Here is a 20396-nt window from a genome sequence, read left to right as displayed (position 1 = left end):
CTATTTTTCCCCAACAATCTTTGCGCATATCGAGGAATGACGCAGCGAAACTTACACCTGCTGTGCGCCATCGGTCAATGAAATTTTGCCTCCGTCTCAAAACGCATAGTTTCCGCTCGAGGAGCGAGTGCGATGATTCGTCCTGGACATGCCAAGCATCCACAAGTTGTACGGACACTGTGAATATGTCTCATTAAGTTATGTTCAAATCACTAACCGCAAAGGCAAACATTATATGTACTTTAAATATGCTCTTACACAAATAATGTGTAGCTCCCAATAACAAAGAGATCTGATCACCTTTGAATAGCCCCGAGTGAATATAAGAGCAGCGTGAAAGGCAAGAAATTGTTTCTTCATCTCGTATAATTGCACAGTTTCAACAAAGCGAATGAGTATTTGGCTGATGACGGTAATTATCGATAGTGCTTTGGGTAAGGCCACGCTTACTAGCGACAGCCAACAGCACGGCGCAAGTAACTATTGACCCCTTTGCAACGCTACTTTATCTGAACCTTTCCCTTCCCAAAAGTGATTTGCAGTCACAGTCCAAACAAACCGAAGACTGACTAACAAGAGGCATTGCGCTGATCCCTAAACGCCAGAGTTTCAATCGCCACAAATCATGAAACTGCTGTCTTATTATTCGTCGTATTTATGTCACTCCGGGCGCATGAAAGAAGCAAAGATGATCTGAAGGTAAAGGCTGGAGAACGTCCAACGTCATAACATCTCTTTCTGCATTAAGACAGTAAAATTAAAATAGGCCTAAGGATTTTTACGATGAAATATAAATTTCGCCCTTGACATCAAACTGGGTATTGCTAGGTACATAGGTAGAAACATTCCAAAACATGAGAAACAGTTACACAATCCCTACATAGAAATCGTCGACTTTTACATATTAAAAACAATCATTCCGTCTTGAAGTTGTGGAATTCAGTAAGTTTATTATACTATCTAATGCATCGTGTTCTACCCTCTGCCAAACTATGTCTGTATTCTTGACCAAATGTTGAACGACCCTCAACTCCCTAAGTCACATCCTTACGAGGCTAAGCTACTGGCGACCTTCTAACAAGCTTTGCCCTTGAAAACCCGACCAGACGGCAACGCTCTCGGGGGAGGGACTGGTACTTGAAGATTTTAGACCTAATCAACTTCTCGAGGTTCCCTGTTCCATAGGTATGTGTATTTTTCTATCTGGCATAATACGTTCTGAGTCGATGTCTAAGCCAGCATGTGGTTACCATTCTTCTTATTTTGTTGCATCCAACTCTTCCCCATTTTCTTCGTATGATCATGGAGCTTTGGTGTGATACGCGTTCTTGTCCTTGAGGGGTGCAGACGTAGGCAATTAACGCAGAATCGTCAGTTGTCCTGTCACTCTGGACTATATTATGAATAGTATTCATGATAGGAACCAGACTCACCGAGATTCCACGAATGTTCATCTTAATAACCTCTCAGATCGAATTTATAGATTTCTTCGTTGCCATCTGTGCGGAATAATCATCAGCTGCACATCTTCTTCGTACTTCAGGACATTTGGTAATGTGCCTTAGAGGCGTGCAGTCTTGCATCTTCGGTGAACACGTGGTTGGGACTCGCATATGAAAAGGGAAAACTGGGGGGGGGAGCCGGCGTGACAACCTCATATGGCCATGCTAGATCACTGCCAAAACCATGATGTAAATGTTACACCTTTGGTGTTTACAAATGTATATAGGACCACTGGTGTAGATAAGTTTACACCAGTGGTCCTTTACAGATACCACTGGTGTTAAATTTAACACCCTTGTGTTTGCTGTGATCAGTAACCGATTTGGCTACCAACTATGTTAGTTTTTCTTGTCGAAGGAACTGTGCCTAAAGTGTGTCAGCATGGGCGTCGCCAGGATTTTTTCTAGAGGGGGCACAAAATTTTTTGCCAAAAATGCTTGCATTTCTCAACATATTCTCGATTTATCAGTTTTAGAGGGGGGCAGGGACATTTTGCACCCCCCCCCCCCCCAACTAATTAAATTTACACCACTTTGTCTTCGCGCCTCTTTTTCTTTTTTCTTTTTTCTCTTTTTTTTTTTCTTCTTCTTCTTTTTTTTGTGGCTTTTCCTCGCTACGCCCATGTGTGTCAGTCACCCATAATTATTTGAGGTTTCTATTCTCTGTCGACAACTGCAAGTCGAAGTGGTCGTTGTTAATCGGGGATATCGTGGGTTGCAATTTAGGTCAATCTAATGTCACTTTAGCGATACCACCAGTTGAGCTTGTAACTTTGAAGACCGTTTTTCTGACCACATCTTGATTATTGCGTCACTGCGTAACCGTATACACTGCCTCCTTCACACCTCAATATATGAACAAACCTTCTCGAACGCAAAGACAAGGTGTAATGGTGTCACTCTCTCTGTGTGCCTCGTGCTGGCATTACGGTAGCGATAGAGCGCGCGTTCGCATTCTAGTCACGTTTGCCGATGACACAATTATCGTGGATGTAGCACGCCAACAAACACTATATGGGAGACCAAACCTCGTAGATGGAGGATGCATTGTAATGCGAGTAGAAAGGAGTGATTTCTTTACAGACAAAGCGTATGCATTGCAGCATCTCATTATTTGCTCTTTGCGAAACATGAGTGACCGTAAACATGTTGACGGAATCAGGAATTATTGATACTATACATTCCCGGATAGTCATTGATTCTTACATCCACAACCATGACCAGTTTTATGAGATGGCTTGCCAAGAACTCAGAGTAAGTTATTTCATTGTTCAAAGTTTTTGATTTGGTTGTATTTACTGATAGCCGTTGAAGCTGAGTCATATGTTGACCTTTGTAACTGATGTAGAATGATTTCGAAGATGACAACATTGAAGTTTCATTTTACCTATTAATCGGAGTTTATAGGTATTGTTTTGTTTTGACTTGTGTTATATGTTGGTTTGATTTTGTGTATTGCGTGGATATCTATGCTGACACTTCACCATGGGTTTCGTCTACTGTCTTCACAAAGAGTCATCTTCTTTTCTGTTCTGATCACGATTGCCACAGTTGTAGCACGTCTTGTGTTATAGCAGAATCTCCGTGTAATCATCTTCCTTGAGGGATTGGAGGTGTCATAGACTGCCTTAACACCTGGCAGGTGATATTGCTCAAAGACGATCGTGCTGACTGAAATATGAGACGCAACATCCCTAAGAGCAAAAAAGCACCCAAGTCGTCCATTGTCAACGTTTGTAATCATTTTGTTGAAATTGATCTTCATAATTACCACAATGCCATGAAAAGAAATTTGTTCTTATGGGTTCATATATGGCCTAAACATGGACAACCATGGTCAACCATAATAACCATATTATTTTTATTTAAAGCGTTGCATGATGTGACAACCTTATACGTGGCATCTAGAGATGCAGGACACAGTCATTGCTTATGCGCATGTCATGCATTTCTATTATGGTGCTGGAATATTGGCTGCTATTATGTATGATTGCCAGTGTCAGTATTGCAGCCTCGTCCCCAGGGTTTAGCCCTGCTATCTCCTCTCCAAGTGAATACCTAATAAGGAAATGTTTAATCCCATGACAACGAGGATTTCTATATGGCACTTCCACGGTGAACATCCCATCCATTTTACAATATAGTGCTAATATATACAGTAGTAGATGTAATTAAAAATTCCGATGCAAATTTTAACGACATCCCATACAGCAAACAGGGTTCTGAAAAGTCCCTACATGTAACAAGGCGATAAGATGACGAGGATGGTTGAATATGCAGTTAATAACCTTGTCTCTTAGCTGTGTAACATATATTTGTCACTTATATAAAGCTGCGATTCACATAAATATAGACCGTTATTTGTTTTTGTATGTTATAAGGTCTCGCAACTATACCTTTCTGCGTCACTAAATTAAGGAAATTGGCAAAAGGTGGCTCGGTGGACGTCATATAATTCTTTTACTCGAGATCTTGCGGGAATGTTGATGTCAGTAGAATTCATGATTCCAGATCGTCTCTGACATAATGAAATAGAAGCCAGAGCCATCCCGTCTATCAAATTAAAGCTTTCAGCATAGCGCTCGTTCCCTCGAGACAGAGCATGTAATAGCCTTGTGCCGAGAGTGCGACTCCCTTCCGTACTTGGAAGGGTTCAAAATGGCAAGAATCTGAAGTCCAAGGCACGCATGTCGCATTATAATGAAGTCATCGGTTTCAGTTGTATTGTCGACGCTTGTGCTATTCTCGACTGTTTTGCAAGTTAATTGAACGCTGTGCTCTGACAATATGCATGGTGATTATAAATGGAGGCCGGTTTGACATGGATGCCGCTGTTTTTGCTTTGGGTATGAGTAACTGTAATATTTATATGAAGATTGTTGATACACTAAAAACACTAGAAATTAGATGTAAAAATATATCTTGATGGTTTATCTGATCATTTTGTGCCACGTTGAATTATCGAAATGGATTGTATTATACGCGTTAGTTGTTTCAATATCTATATTTATAAAGAGAAATGACAAAAATCAGGCAATGAAGATCGGAGAACCGAATCTTTGCAAAAAATGTTTCAAGACAAACCAAGCAAGAAATAAACAATCAACGCAGTTTAGTTTGCTAATTAGATTACTAAACTACGATACCTCACCACGTTCTATAATTGACGTCACAGTAGCAAGCTATCGATAGCTCCGAAAGCAGAATTACATGAACTGCGTATTATTGCCGAAGTAGATCGTTAAAGGAAGACAGAAAAAACATGTCCTCGGGTCAAAAGGACAGTATGGATTAAGCTGAAATTATTGGCAAAGAGGAATCGTTGGTATTAGACGCGAATTTGTCGGTTGCACGGTAACATCACGTACAGCTCATGTAAAGCACGGCTGTATAGCCTGGGGCAGATTGAGCTGTATACGCGGTGCTGACTCTGTCATATCGTAATAAATTGATACATTTTACGTCAATGAAACAGCCTGGCCTTTCGGTAAACAACAAATAGAGCTATATATTATAAAGTGTCATTCTTAGACCCTATGCCTTTTATTAAAGTTTTGTTTGGGCAGTTATCTCTTTAAGGTTCTGGGGGTTGTTACCATAACTCTTTTCACTTGATTTTTATTTGATTTTCATATTTCGTTTGATAGGGCACATTGAATAATTCTCAATGCCACACAATTCAACCTCGCAGTAACGTATTGTGTTTCTGTTATTACAAAATTCGCATGAATGTTACGGGATACCTCACTTCAGTGAGCAGGGTTTCCAATACTTCACGTTGGTATTAACCTGTTTATACCAATCAGCCGCCATTAAACGTATACATATTCAAATATCTGTGTGTGTTAACGATTATTGTAAGTGACACTAGACAAAAAAAAAACACTGGGTCGTACAGATCGCTACACGAATGAAGATGTGGATATTAGCCATCTCTGTCGTGTTTCCAGAAGACATATCGACAGTCACCATTGTACATAAGCCAAGGCTCCACAGGTACCCGTTCATTTTTATCCTCGTTCCATAGAAGCTTCGTTGCTTAAAAACGCCCCCAGCCTCAATAGCTTCATGGTCGTAGCTGACATGTTTTCGGGCCCTTCAGTGTTACCATCAACCTTAAGATGAATGGCTTGATTAGATTCGATGGACAGCGGACGCTTATGCCTCTACACTGCGCTCCTCTCCGACATAATAAGTGAAACTTTTCCAGGTCAATTTATGCATTTCTATAATGCACACAGTTACAGTTTTTTTCAGATTCTCTTCCTGAGGACCTTTGATGCATAAAATAGCCTGACCGATGATGGTACATTTCCTCGTGATCTTTTATTTCTATCAGAATGGTGTGTGGTATAAGTAGTCTATTCATAAAAGCTGACCGGAAAAATATGAGACTTTTCTATCAGAAAAAAAATGTCAGGTACTTTAAATTCCTTTCTTTTCCATATGGTATTCAAAAAAGGGTAAACAGTTTATATCTTGGCATTACAATGCGTGCAATTATCAGAAGTCGCGTCTGGCATTTTGCCATTTTTACATCTCAAAAGCCCCCCCCCCCCCAAAAAAAAAATCGACAGTCACGGGCCACGATATTATTACTCCCGGATAGTGTTCCAATTCGAAGCTGACTTGATTTGTCCACGTGAATTAGACTTTGCCATAGCAGGTAGACTTCACAATTTCAACGCATTGTTATAATTATGACAAGGGATGCCGCAATGAGTGCAGACAGATATTCAAGATGTAGACATCTACAATGCCCCCTAAAAATGTGTTGCTTTCCAAAGTTAAACGAGGCTATCGTGTATCAAATAAAAAAAGATAAAGAGTTCCCAGAATCAAACATACTTATTAAAACTGTAAGAACGAAATGTTGAGATTTAATCGTGATAGTCGACGTTATCATCATCATCACATGTCGAGCATTTGTTGGTCCATACTGAGCTGAGTCGTTGGAAATGTTTGAATTTGTCGACATGCATTCTAAAGAATTGGTTTATAGTGTCTTATAATATTTGTCCGGTGGGGATATGATGTAATTCGCTCGGATTCCATGGAGAACGTATTCCGATACGTCAAAAATTCGCCTGTCAATTCTCTTCGTAAAGATATTCTAGAAATAGATACCGCAAAAACAAACCGATGAGTGTCGCCAGCTCCGACTAATTATTCACTGAGAGACAATATGGAAATGAACGATGAACTCAAGCCTTTCTGAGTTCGAAATTAATTTGGTGGTTTAGCCGTGTGTTGAGGCTAATGTCATAGATGATTGCACAGTATCAAAGCGGCAGATGTTTGTGAGTTACCGTGTAATACGTGTCATTCGGTAACCTTAGGACGACAGGTTGTCCTTCCTTCTTACACCGCTGAAGATCGCGGTTCAAATCCCTCTATGCGGATTGGGTTTGTTATTCTCTACGTCATAGTCTTGTCGAACATTCACTGGCTATACATCACAAGAGCTAATTCACTTTCAACCACACGTGTTTATTATATGTCTCCATAATCTGCAACCTGCCTGTTACTTATTGCGAGGATCTTACACACTGGGAAAACCGCGTTTTATACCATGTGGAATATTAGCCAATGAGCATTCAGAGTTGATTTGTGACGGATTTAAAATTAACTGCGGGTACAGGTGTATCTGTAACCATCTATACCGTGTATGAGGCCAACAATGGGAGTTACTATACTACTCACGTCTATTCTAGACTGTTTGTCCAGTTATTGATTGCAAGTTTTAAAGTCCACGTTAGAAAAGAGAAAATTGAAAGGGAACACACCTCGACCGTTTGGAACATGCAGCGGGCAGATATTGATCGCTTGGTGCTGGCCCAGTGTAACATGAACACATTGCCTCATCGTGTTTTATAATTTGTCAACAGTAATTGCTGCTCAGACACTCCAGTAATTAATTAATTGGAATTCAATTTAATTGTCCGTCTTTGTGCTTGAAATCGGCTGGATCTGAAGAAGTCTACGATACAGATTTGGTGTCCCTGTTGCGGCATTGTATACGGTATTTATTGCTGAGACGGCTCGCAAACGAACCAGTATTATCATCAATCCTGTGGACAACAACATGACTGCGGGTGGTATCGACAAAATGGTGCTGTACCTCGGTAACTTACTAACATGACATGTCCGAATTACGCTTATCTCATCGTTTTGTTGTTTCTTTGCTTTTCTTTTTTTGCCCTGAACATCTCACGCTTGTCGGTATAACATTACGTAGAAGTCACCAAAGCATAGTAACATTTTTTGTAAAATACCTGAATGTGAGCTTTGAGTATTACTTGAAACAACAAGTTACATGATGTTATAGGGTTTTCAGACAAGTATAAACACGCTTGTGCCCAATGTCGTTTCTTAATTTGAACTGTTTACACACGGGTGAGTGTCTCTTTTAGTAGCAGACAGCAAAGAATGACACATTACATTTGTTGTTCAACTGAATATTGTTGAAACCTGGTTCCACTTTACTTGAAAGCTATTTACTGGAGTGATGTGGATATTTATTGGCTCAACTGTGTTCGTGACCGAGTGGAGTGTACATGTATATACAACGTGTCACTGTGACTGAGGATAATTATGCTCCAGTAGGGATGGTTCTGAAATCAAATTATTTTTTAGATTGAACGATTTGCCATTGGGTAATTAGCTTGAATAAATCATGCAGACCGAGTGATCCAAAAAATGTATAACTGCTCAGAAACAGTATTAGAGAAAGGCGGCCTCTTTCCTAGACCATCACAATTTTAAAGAATGTTATCACGCTGCATTGTGTTGCATTTTTATTTACAAACACCACAACATACTGAAGAAAATCCTTCAGTTACCTTTGCGAAGTTTAACACATATACATCATAAATTCACTGACTTCATTTTTAAGCTTTATCATGGAGTCCAAACGCTACTTCGTTATTCGCACCCCGAGGCATTGGCTCTTCATAAATATTCACACCGAGGTAACGTTTGTTTTGGGAAATCGATTTCAATTTGAAACGCCCGTTTGAGCAGGTTGTTTGGGGCAGCTGTATTTTAGCTCGTTCCATTATCATGTGGAGTTCACAGGTGAAATGTCTATAGCTTGGGGCAGCCATGATGGTCGCAGAAAGACTCTGGAAATATACGAAGAGAATTTACTTTCACTGGTCCATTATTTGTCAGTCATCGTTCAATTGGTAAGTCATCCATTCATTCAGTCAGTCACTCAACCAGTCTTCAGTCGATTAGTCAATAAACCAGTCACTTATTGATCAGTTACACATTCAATCAGTCAAACACGTTTCCATGAACTTCCTCTCACAGTCTTTTTGTCCCTCAACATTTTAACCAGATAACGGCAGGCCTAAACTCTCATATGAAACGATTTTCAATCAAGCGAACGTTTCCTACCGGCCAGATTTGATACTTGTACAACTCTCCGACAGCGTTTCCAACAGTATTAGAGATTTCTTTCAAGTATTCGAAAGGGAAATCACAATTGTTTTTTAACAGCTTCCAGTAATAGCAGAACCATCAACAAATCGCAACTGTCAACAATAGAACACATCAGTTACACTAACCCTTCTAATTTGCATTTAGATTGTTTTGGAGAATGGAGTGTATCGAGTTTATTGGCGCTCGCTTGGGAGGTCATTGATGAAATACCACACAGCAGCGGGGTTGCTATTAATATTCACTGCCTGATTAGCTCAACTGCAAATATATACATTAGTGACTCGCTCTGCAACTTGAAATTATTCTGATGTCGCATAATTTGAATTCAAGCTTTCGCCATTTTGAAATGGATACAATTCAAATTTGATTTTTTTTTTTAAGTTTTTGATTTTGGTTGTTTTGATAGTTTTAGTTGAAATGTCTTACAGGGAAATATAACTAATGTTTGAAAAAGAGTTTCGAAATTAGGATTGTTGGTGTTTTCCTGGTTAGTTGCAGTATATTTGTCATTTTTCACACCATTTTTCCCCATTGAGACTTTTCTAGCGTGATAAAAAAAATTACAGAATGAAACAAGTACAACAATGCAACCAAACATCCTAGAGATGTCCATGATTTACCAAATGAAAGCTTATTTCATTCCCATTTCATTAATGTATATAGTTAAACTCAAAATGTGAGTTTTGCAACAACAGACTCATTTTTGCAGAACAGATTATAAATTAAAAGTCATTAAAATTATGTTATCCAGGTACCGTTAATTGTCAGCATTGATACAATATATCGTTTCGATATAGTTCAGGAGGAGGATTACCACCGTTTGTAATACCTGTTCTGTAGCTAACAGATGGGAAAATACAAACAACTAGCGTTTCATCAAGAGCAGGATCCAATTGCGGAGGAGACTCTGAACTAAGATTTAGTATCGCGTAATAACTGTATCGTCTTTCTAGTGGTCGGCCATTTGAATTAGTGTAAATTTCTGTCAAAGATGAATGCTTTTGCAATATCGATTGAGTGAATTGAGTCTCTTTTGAGCTGTTGAGACGAATAATATATAACAATTGTTGCCGTGCGTCAGCTAATTACCTTGTGTACACTTTATAAACTCACACACCATAGCCCTGCGGTAAAAAAAAGTTGTTTTCACTGAAAACTCCCGAAGACATCGTTTGGTTCAAAGGCCCGCACCCTTCACTAAGGATGTTATTTTCCTACGACTCAGGACGTCCCGTCGTAGCAGACAGCACAATATGCCGCGGGCAGGATTCCCGCCCTATTCTCCCGCCAACATTGCCGATGTCATTGACTTGCCGGGTTACACACAAAAAAAGTGGAAGAAATCATTTTTTGGCCGGCTCTCTTTTTTAAGTCTAGCTCCTATATTGTTTTCAAGGAGATGCTCAACAAAATTGATTCTTTAATTTTATACTATTCTAATAAAGTATGGAAGCTTTGCGATAAAACCATGTGAATATGTGTTGTGAGAAGAACAAGTTGTTTTAACTCGACGTTTCAAACAGTGTGCTCTGTTCGTCATCAGGAAAGTCTCCTGATGACGAACAGAGCACACTGTTTGAAACGTCGAGATAAAACAACCGGATCTTCTCAGAACGACACACTCAATGGAGATAATATTCACATGGTTTTATCGCAAAGCTCCCAACTTTGTTCATGATCGCCATGCAAACCTATAAGTATCATTTAATATTATTACGGTAGAACGTTTTTAAGTCGTATAATTTTTAGTTAAAAAATGGGTACTTTTTATAAATAAAAGTACTAAAAATGTCATCGCACCTCCAAGTGACGCCGCTTTAGAGTGCTCCACTAGGTCCAAAAATGGCCTTTGAATAGAAATACTTTGGCCTTTTTCGAAAAGTTGTTCTTTTAACGAAGATTTTGTTTTCCTGCCTCAGAAGGGTGAATTAATCATATTTCTATTTCATCAATTGTTCAAAATTGTGTCGGGTGTTTGAAAACTGTTCACGTCCAGTAATTTCTGAAGTTGGTTACGAAATACTAATTAGAAAAACAAATGCGTTGAGAGATATCGCTCCTTTAATTGCCTTTCGTTGTAAGCCACTGGACCCCTTTTTATTTGATTTTCTCTGATGGTAAAGTCAGGTATAGCGTTTGTGACAGATGTGGGTCAAGTCCTACATCATCATAGAACATGGTGGGTCGCCAGTCCTAGTAATCTAAAATATTGTAGAGACGTTTCATAACATTTTGGCGGAGTGGGAGGTTTTATTCACTGAAAACCAACGGTTCAACATGAAGAGTTGGTTTGGTTGTGTGACGATAGGTTGGGACTGCACGTTGAGTCTCGCGCCATTTAACTCTTGACCGCTTTTCATTATAAATCAAATATGTCTGCTTCATTCACGGAAATCTTTTCTCTCCTTTCTTTCCCTTTGCAGGAGTTTACCCTCGCTCAGTCCAAGGAGTACATGAAGTGCTTTTTGCTGAATGAGTAGTAAGACGTTGGAGACTACAGACTCCTCATCGAAGCCAGCGACAAGAATAAACTCAGAGTTATTCTTAACGTGCGGTCCACTTACCTTCCCGATCCCAGAACAAACATTCCTTCACCGTGATTTGAAGAAGAGTGCTGCCCGCGCCAGACGTATTCGGTTTCAAAGAACATTTTTTCAGCGGGAACAAGCAATTTGGACAAGGATTTTTCCAGCCCGTAGAATTGTGGTTAATTTTTAATGGAGTCGTGTGAGAAGTGTCCACGTGCATGCCAACCGTGACTAATTAGTAGAAGAGGGACATCAGCTGACAGCCTCCGATACTTCAAGTTTCAGCGCCGCCAGTAGATACATGCGATTTGAATGATAACTGGAGAGTACATGCAATAAATAATAAAATGGCGATGATAAAATGTTGATTGTAATAAAACCACCTTTAACAAAAGCATTCGAAAGGAAGGAGGTGATATGTTTCAGTTTGCGTCGTCATAGTGTAATGGTTTTGGACGATCGGGATGATTTTCCCCCTGAAAATTAACAGCTTGTGATTCGTTTTGCCTGGAAACCTCAACTCGTGTTTGATTTACGGAATAATTACGGAAAGTGCGGTTGATCTGCTGTAGGTTTATTGCAGAGTAAGGCGAGAACAACGATCTGCTTGTTGAAGTTGAAATTTAAGTGCAATTTGTGTTTCCCGATGTGTCGTCTGCTAGTATGGCTGCTCACATCACCGGCCTATTAACCTTCGAGCTCTCGATGATATACTGATGAGTGCTGAACACGCAGAATTGCTGAAATTCAGCATTCCATGCATCGAAATAGAAAACTACCGTCACACTCTGCAGTGATAGACAAATGAGAAACGCAGTTGTCGTAAGACACCATAAACGTTTCAGCAAATAATCGTGACGTCACTGGCGTACTTTCCAGACTCAGGTGTATAGATACTGTGGCCTGATGGTTGAAGTAAATACACCCCAGACAGGTGTCATGATGGGCAACTCGGACAATATGACGAGTATGATCGCCCTGACACCAAGTGTTACTGTCATGACCCCTATTACCATGATGGGTACGGGGTTATTTGGTAACATCATAGCTCTTGGTGTGTACCATTGCTCCTGTCCTGCCCATCGCAACCTTCCATTCTATGGCCTGATGAAAGGTCTCCTGTGGACTAACGTGGTGGGTTACTTAGCCGTGTACCCACTCATTGTAGCCGCTTATTTCAATGGTTTGCGCTGGATTGGTGGCCTGCACACCTGTAACTTTCAAGGGTTGTCCACGCTGAGTTTCGGTATGTCTACATCGCTGTTAGTCGGCTGCATGGGATTTGAACGCTTCCTAGCCGTCTGTAAGCCCGCGCTGCACGCTAAACGAGTAGAGAGAAGAAAGATTCCATATCTAATCTTTCTGGTCTGGGTGTTTGCAGTTTTTACCGCTTTCATGCCCATCGTGGGATTTGGTGAGATGGTTCAACACTACCCAGGCACATGGTGTTTTGTCAATTGGCGCCATCAACAAACTGTTGGGAAGTTGTACACCAGCATCCTAGCTGCTGAACTCTCTGGAATCCTACTCCTCGTGTTCTCGTGTCTACTGTCCGTCGTAGGGTACTCCATAATGAAACTGCTACGTTTGGTGCCAAAACAATCTGAGGGAGGAGTAGTTGAAGTAACAGGGACGACAATCAGGCGCTTGTCAGTGAGGAGGACCCGACGGAGTTCAGTGGTTCCTGGGAGCGCATCACCGTGGCTCACTTTCCACTACGTCATGTTTGCAAGCTCGGTTCTGATCTGCGTTGCTCCTGTTGTGGTGAGTCAGAACAATTCCATTCAATTTGACATGCAATTAAAAAGTCTGTTTACTCAAACCGCAAGGAAGATCGCTGAATTACCAAGAGCACATCAGATTGCTCAAACTAGTGCTTTCATGTAGAGCTTCGCATATACATGTAGAGCTTTGAATATAGAGCTTCATCTCACTTCTTTGTAGTAATTTCTTGATTCTTGTTAATTGTTTGTTTTCCTTTCTCCAAAAAAAGATGAGGATAATCCTGAATGTTGCGGGCTTTGAAGAGGACCATTTCGCTACTTTTCGAGCCATGGGATTCGCTGAATGTTTCCCAGCCAGTGCCCCGTGGATTTACATGCTACTACATCAGAGGCTGTGGCAACGATTCCTTCCTTGTTGCTTCTCTAAACATCTTCCAAACATCGATGGGAGATATGTGAATTACCATTGTCATCCTCCTGAACAAGCTAGGAATCATAACCACGTTGGGTCTGAGGCTGGCGACAATGGTGCGGGTGAGACGCGCGGTGCTAACAACAATTTGCAGCCCAACAACTTGGAAGGAAGTACTGGGTACAAGACGGTAACTGAAGATGGTTCTACAATGGAAATCCTGACAATCAGGAATGTGGCTCGGAAGAATCAACAGCAGAGATCTAAGACAGGACAGGCAGTAAAACTGCAGTCATGGAAACCACTGATCGAGTCTCCCAATTCAAATCCAAGGTAGGTCAGATAGGCGTAGCGTGATGTTTACAAACAACGCAATCTTGCCGACACGTTATTGTATTACAGTAAGGTACTTGTAATGTGTTCTGAAGTGGCATGCCCAATGTAAATTGTAATTTGCTTTGACTAATGCTGATCACTCACGTTATGACTGCATCCTGATGAATGCAAGATACGTGTTTATTGCCCAAGATGTTAACGTCCAAATATCCGAAAACGTAATGCACAAGTCACTCGTCTATTATGTTCCAGCTGAATGGTAACAAATTGAATTTTCTTCTACAAAGTGAACTTTTGTTTCTAGGCACATTCTTAACAGTGTGGGATGAATGTGAACACTTCATAGAAAGGACTGCCGCAATGTTTTTAATTCATCTCGAAGCCACTGTTGCAATTTGAGACAGGATCCAAGTCATATAACTTACTCAGTATTTGGCAAGTCTGTATTTTGTTAATAGTTATTTCTTCTGAACATCTTTACGTGCTTTGTACTTTTGCCGAATGATGAATGTGCACCCAACTTCGAAATGGGCACGCTTGAAAATGTGTAGCGTGGTTGTAACTACAAGCATCACATCAATATCCATGGAGTTCACACGAAAAAATAAACAAACATGCATAGTTTACAAAGCACTTCCCTCCTAACTTTCATCTGTCACTTCTGAATGAATTCACCAATTGACCATCAAGTCCTTTCCATTCTCTTGCAGCAGCAACAGCAAATTGGCCGTGTACAACCACCCAATGCGAGGTCAGGTGACAGATGGTCCCACCTATCACCTGACCGATCACATGCACATGAACCATCACTGTTCAGATGGAAGCATGACTCGGGTGGAGTACCACGCCCTCATGCGGATGATGGATGAGGATTCACGTGAAAATGTGTCAATAGACGATCATGCAGAGTTGGCTAAGGCCTGTACATTCGGTAAAGAATCAACTATCTGACATTAAAAAAAATTCATCTAACTATGCCTATAGAGGGCGCTGTATCAGCAGTCACGGAGGAGCTAAATCTCCCTGTGCATACAGTCTTGATCATACGGAGCTCGTAAATTACAAGGGTAGTTCATGTACATGTACATTGGAAAGAATCCACTATCTGACCAAGACGCGTCACGTCAACGCAATGTCAGCGGTTTAAAATGAATTAAACCTGAACATCATCTCCCTATAGGGGGCGCTGTATTATACCTAGCAACTATCATGACTGTATACTATGTGTATTCATGCATAGTCAGGTCCAAAAACGAACAGAGTTGGCAACATCCTGTTCATTCGGTAACTTAGAATCAAATATCTAAGCACGGATCGCAATATCGAGAGATGAAAAAAGTATATCTACCTAAGAGGGCGCTTTCGATATGAGCGAAACGCTTTATAATTACAATATCATGAAGTTATATACAACTGGGACACTTCCCAACGATTTTTACATTACGTGTCTCTTGAGATTCTCGCCATAAGGCTGCTGGTATCTTACTATCTTGACATAAGCAGCAATACCACGAGACTTCCACAGTTTGGTGCTCCATTTTATACAATTATGATTTTAAAATAACTTATATTTCTGGTATAATTCGCAAAGTAATTACAAAAACACAACCACCACCATAGCTAACTAACGCCTCCTTGTATAATAGTACTCGTTGAGGCTCTTAGGTCAAGACAGATAACAGTAATGGACCCTTCTACGGACAACCTGTCTGTTCACTCGTCCAGTTTCTCGCACCACAAAATACTCCCACAATGCACTGCTACCTACAGTCATAAATTTATTAGAGAAATATGCACCTAGTTTTAATCGTTAAAGATTGATCTTGTAGAATCAGAGAGTGCGAAACGTAAGCGTATTGTTGCTTTAATGTTAAAATTATTTTTCCAAGTTAAAACAAAATATTGATTCCACGATATTGTTTTTTTATATAACGCGCGAGCGTTTTGGTGATATAATATTCATCAGTTTGAATGGCTCACAGTAGTCACACTACTTACTGCAACAGGTTATTTTGTGAAGATGTTTTCATGCAAGAAAGATGTTAATGGTTTTTTATTGATTGTATTAAAGACGATAAAATGGAATGTTAGTAGTGTATATGCAGTGACCGATAAATCGGTCAGACGTATGTAGTGTTTCAAAAAAGGATCTAGTAAACAAACAGAATGGCTTTTATAGTGCTCACACATAAGAACATTAAGTTTTTGTGTTTACTGTAGCGTCGTTGCTGATCGAGAAGGCAAAGCACGCCCTCTCGTGTCACAGCTTGCGACATCGCTTCTTGAGACATCATTACAAGTAGGAGATTGGCATGCTGGTAATGCTGTCTCCGTATCAATGTGATGCCTGGGTTAGCCCCCCCCCCCCCCCCCCCCCCCCCCCCCCTCCTTCTCAAGAACCTGAGCCCTTTATCGTAGCCTTGTCTACGAGTTTTTTCCGAATAACTTTTATTTGCTGAAAGTAATTTTTGCTATCCGTATACAATTAGTATTCGATTTGCATATTTTGTATAATACAATCATTATTATGCTGATAATTGATCAATCTGTGATTCGCGTTTAATCAAATTAATATGCTGAATGAATTCTTTATTTGGGAAATGTGGACATGGCGTTTGTAATAATTGTAGTTTTGGATTGAAAATCATGTATGTGCATGTATAGGTGTAAAGTGAAATTAAAATTTACGTCTGTTTTTATGGATTATTTCATTCATATTTTTATAAGGTGAGGGAACTTGATACTCATTATTTTTTGTAATTAATACTTATAACATCAGCACAGTGATGGCCATCTTTTCCTATAGGCCTACTACGTGCATTCAGAAACTATCAAAGATGAAAGTCGTGAATTTTCACCTAAACAACGTTTCCAATAGAAGTCAAATTTAGTTGTTGTTGACGACTTCCTATAGCATTCTTTCTGGGATTTGTGACGATCCCCCCAAATGAAACTATTTTACCCGTCTGTATTTGTTCTCATTTTAATATTAATACCAAATGTTAGGGATCTGGAATGTATTTGAAATCTGTCGAGTAGTCGATAACATTTCGAACACTGAGGTAGATTAGAAAACATAACATTGTGATGTTTGTATGATGTAAGTATGTTATTGTATATTAAAGGTGTTAAATTCTGAGATAATTTTGGGGAACTGGGAGTGAGAATAAAGGTTATTTGTTAAAAGAATGGGGAATCGATATTGCATTTGTCAGTTGTCGTTTAATTGTTACTTTGTAAACCTACTCATCAGCAGGGATAGGAATTCTCAGGGCTACTGTTGCGTATGTAGCATGTGGCTGAACGGGGAACAAGGTGACAATTTGCCCTCCAAGATTTTGAGACTTAGTTGCCGCCTCAGTTTTGTTGATCATCCGCTATAGAGACAACGTGCGCTGCAACCAACCTCCATCTGCCTATTTCAGAAGCATCCTCCGCCATTACATCATAGACTTCAAAACCAGGAGCACAGCACAATGCATATTCACCAGAAGTAGGGAGTGAAAGCGAAAGGGGAGTCCTTGGCGATTGATGCAAAGACTGTTTTACGTCAGCTTACGGTCTTAAATTAAGAGTATTTCTTGGGTATTTTTAAAGCAGTACAGCAGCTTTCAAGAGGAATAACTGCAAGAGGTAAACACAATTCTGTCGCCTAGTCTTTAGACGCGTAAATTGGCAAGGGCGACCCGCAGTCTTTATCATAAACCTTTTCTTAAAGTTTTCAAGATCGTGTTGTCCCTTACATCGGATTAACGTTTGTTGTACCATACAACAAGGAAGGGGAGTTCCTTCCTCTATGGTTGTATCTGAGTTCCTCCAGCAACCCGTATAAATATACCATTATCCCACTGTATATCCATTATATCATTATTAGTGGTTCATTAGACGCAAAGCATGGCCAGCCTTTCACAAAGTCCAACCTGAATGATCTTATTAACGTCATCAGCCTTACCATAGACGCGTCTGCGTCAAGTGACTCATCACTCAATAGGTGCCAGGGTTTTGTATGTTTCCGTGAAGTGAGACCCACGCCTGAATTAGCGGGTACACAAGCCACGTTCTTATCCAGTAAGAATGTAGATTAATAAAAACCCATGTGGCACCAAAACCATATGAAATAAATATTTTTGTTTTCACTGGACAGATGATCAAAATTTTGCTATCGATTTTTAAACAATTATTGATCGCATACCGACAAAAAATGGCTCATTTGTATAAATTAAAAATTGGATAACCATGTTGCAAGAGCACCGTTGTTTTGCCGGGAGATTGTCCCCTCAGCCTCAATGGTTACACCCGGGGTGTCGTCTTATCCTTTATACATGTTCATTGCAAAGGGAAAAGCATTAATCACGAATACACTTATTGAGGGATCATTTATGATAAAGAACAAGCTTCTATTATTTCTTTTAGAAGTTGATAATTTATTATTCTACTCAAACATTTGGTGTCATGCTCGAGGCTCCCTAACTTGAAGTCAACTTTATTCCTCGAAAACAACACCTGTTTTCTTACAGCAGGAGTAGATGATGGACCTCGTTTACTTATACCATGGAGCTCACGCTGTCAAGACGGTACCCGTAATCCCTTGACAAAGGGTAACTTTCTCTGTGGGAGGGAGGGGGGTAAGTCGATCGATAATGCCGGTAAATGAGAGGCACCGAGTAATACAGAAAATTTTAACAGAACTAGCAACAGTATCGGCAAATATTTACTCCTCACCTTGGTTATTAAATTGTACTTGCTAATGATTATTATTCATTTGGGTAATTGCATAAGTGGTTCATTCTTCGAAACTGGATAACTAAAATGCGTAAAAGTCATTTGCCAATCCATTATGCCAACAAATTCGAGAACTACACGCCAACGGCCTTGATTCCGACTGAGTGTACACATCGTTGGGCTGTTGTTAAGACGCTATCGAGAAATGCATTGTTACACAGCTCCCCTGGACATCCTCGTGTGTACACAGAAAAGTGAAAGGAGTACTCAAGATGTGTCACAGTACACAAACACACTCGTTATGGATGGATGACGGTGTTTATCGAGCAATCATCGTCATCACCACCTCCATATTATATACTTCCCGTGTGCGAGCAGAACAGTCCTGTATCATGAAACAGCCAACTGATGAGAGGCAGTGTCAAGAAGCAGTTCAACTATTCTCAAGATACGCGTTCGAACTTAATATCGTCCAGTGAGACTTTCGACACGTCCTCCATTGTTGCCGCCTCGTTTTGTTTGCAGCGTTTACTTCGATCTCTTAAGGGATCAGAATTGGGACTTTACAATGGCGAATGACGCAGTACCTTTCGAGTCACTGGGTGTTATAGGAGTTTGGACACCAAGCACGACTGAGGACAACACCGAAATAAAGCTACCGCGAATAGGAAGATCAGCCAGTAATGACTCCGAAATGGCTTCATCTTCTCGAACGCTCCCAGCCAGAGATCGATCTGAACTTTCAGCCTCAAGACTGAGCCCACGACCAGGCCGTAAACTTCGGCTGTCTGTTGAGCAAGCTGACAGGTCGAGACACCGTTCGGTTAGTCCACACTCACCAAGAGATCCAAGACCGATTACCAGGCAATCTTTGACTGGGCAAGACGCATCGTTAGCCGGCAGCCGTATGCGTGATTTTCCTGGTAAGTCACCTCCGCGAGACATCCTAAAGAGTCGCCAATGCTTCATTAGGGAGAGTGAGCCCTCAATAATTGAACCAAATTCTGGAGGGAAATTGCCATCTCCAAGGTTAAGGAAGAGTAGTAAACTAAGCTCACCAGTGTTCGCTAAGAAGACCGTGTCACCTCGCTCAGTCAAGAAAAACCGACTCGGTAATCAAACAGGTGTGATCGAATCTGAGCTCTCGACGAGCCCAAATAGTAACTTTACTAAGGGCTGCCGACCACCAAGATTAAGCAGAGCGAAACAGTCTTCATCAACCGAATCTGAGGATGAGAAGGATTCTCCTCGTGGCTTGAGTCCTCTACCACCTATCTCCGTCTCTCCAAGAGACGCTAACTTCCTCACAAACAATGAGAGCAAAACTTCAATAAAGCACATGGAGTTTGTTGAAGTGGACGCAAGGCAACCGCCTGGTAAGCCGGATTCCTCGTCTGAGGAGAAACAGCAGCAGTCTCCAATTCGTCAGCGTTCTTCCACTCATCAGGTTGTGAAGAGCAGATCGCTAGACTCAGAACCAGTCGTGCCAAATCAAAGCAAACAAACCCAGCAAACGCGGCCAACGCCCCGAGAGAAAACGCCAAACTGGCTGTTGGAGGACCACCCGTCTTTGCAGTTTTCAGATCAGGCATCTACACACATTGATTGCAATAATGTCGAGGAGTTTGTCACAGACCGTATTTTCGACCGTATTCCGTTACCAGACAGGTCCAATATTTTCCAACAGGCTCTTGATGACATGAAGAGCTCCCCCACGCGTCCGTCC

The 20396-nt window shown here is 40.7% G+C and overlaps 1 protein-coding gene across 4 annotated transcripts in view; it reads left to right on the top strand.

The window, feature by feature from the left end:
- LOC119739383 (prostaglandin E2 receptor EP4 subtype-like) overlaps window positions 1-17137 on the top strand; it is a 28371-nt gene extending 11234 nt beyond the window's left edge. For 2 of the 4 annotated variants that reach the window (XM_038214315.1, XM_038214317.1), the window contains 3 exons: window positions 11372-13240; window positions 13470-13945; window positions 14659-17137. In XM_038214315.1, coding sequence (XP_038070243.1) covers window positions 12383-13240; window positions 13470-13945; window positions 14659-14899 — 1575 coding nt within the window. In that variant the 5' untranslated portion in view covers window positions 11372-12382 and the 3' untranslated portion in view covers window positions 14900-17137. Of the gene's footprint in view, window positions 1-7280; window positions 7628-11371; window positions 13241-13469; window positions 13946-14658 lie in introns of those variants that run through there. The other 2 variants (XM_038214316.1, XM_038214318.1) reach the window with 2 other exon arrangements.
- Window positions 17138-20396: the final 3259 nt, after the last annotated feature.

Source organism: Patiria miniata, unplaced genomic scaffold (genome assembly GCF_015706575.1).
Source record: "Patiria miniata isolate m_02_andy unplaced genomic scaffold, ASM1570657v1 HiC_scaffold_30, whole genome shotgun sequence".
Lineage (NCBI taxonomy): Eukaryota > Metazoa > Echinodermata > Asteroidea > Valvatida > Asterinidae > Patiria > Patiria miniata.
Note: the sequence above shows the minus strand (reverse complement) of the source record. Positions and strands in the feature narration are given on the sequence as shown.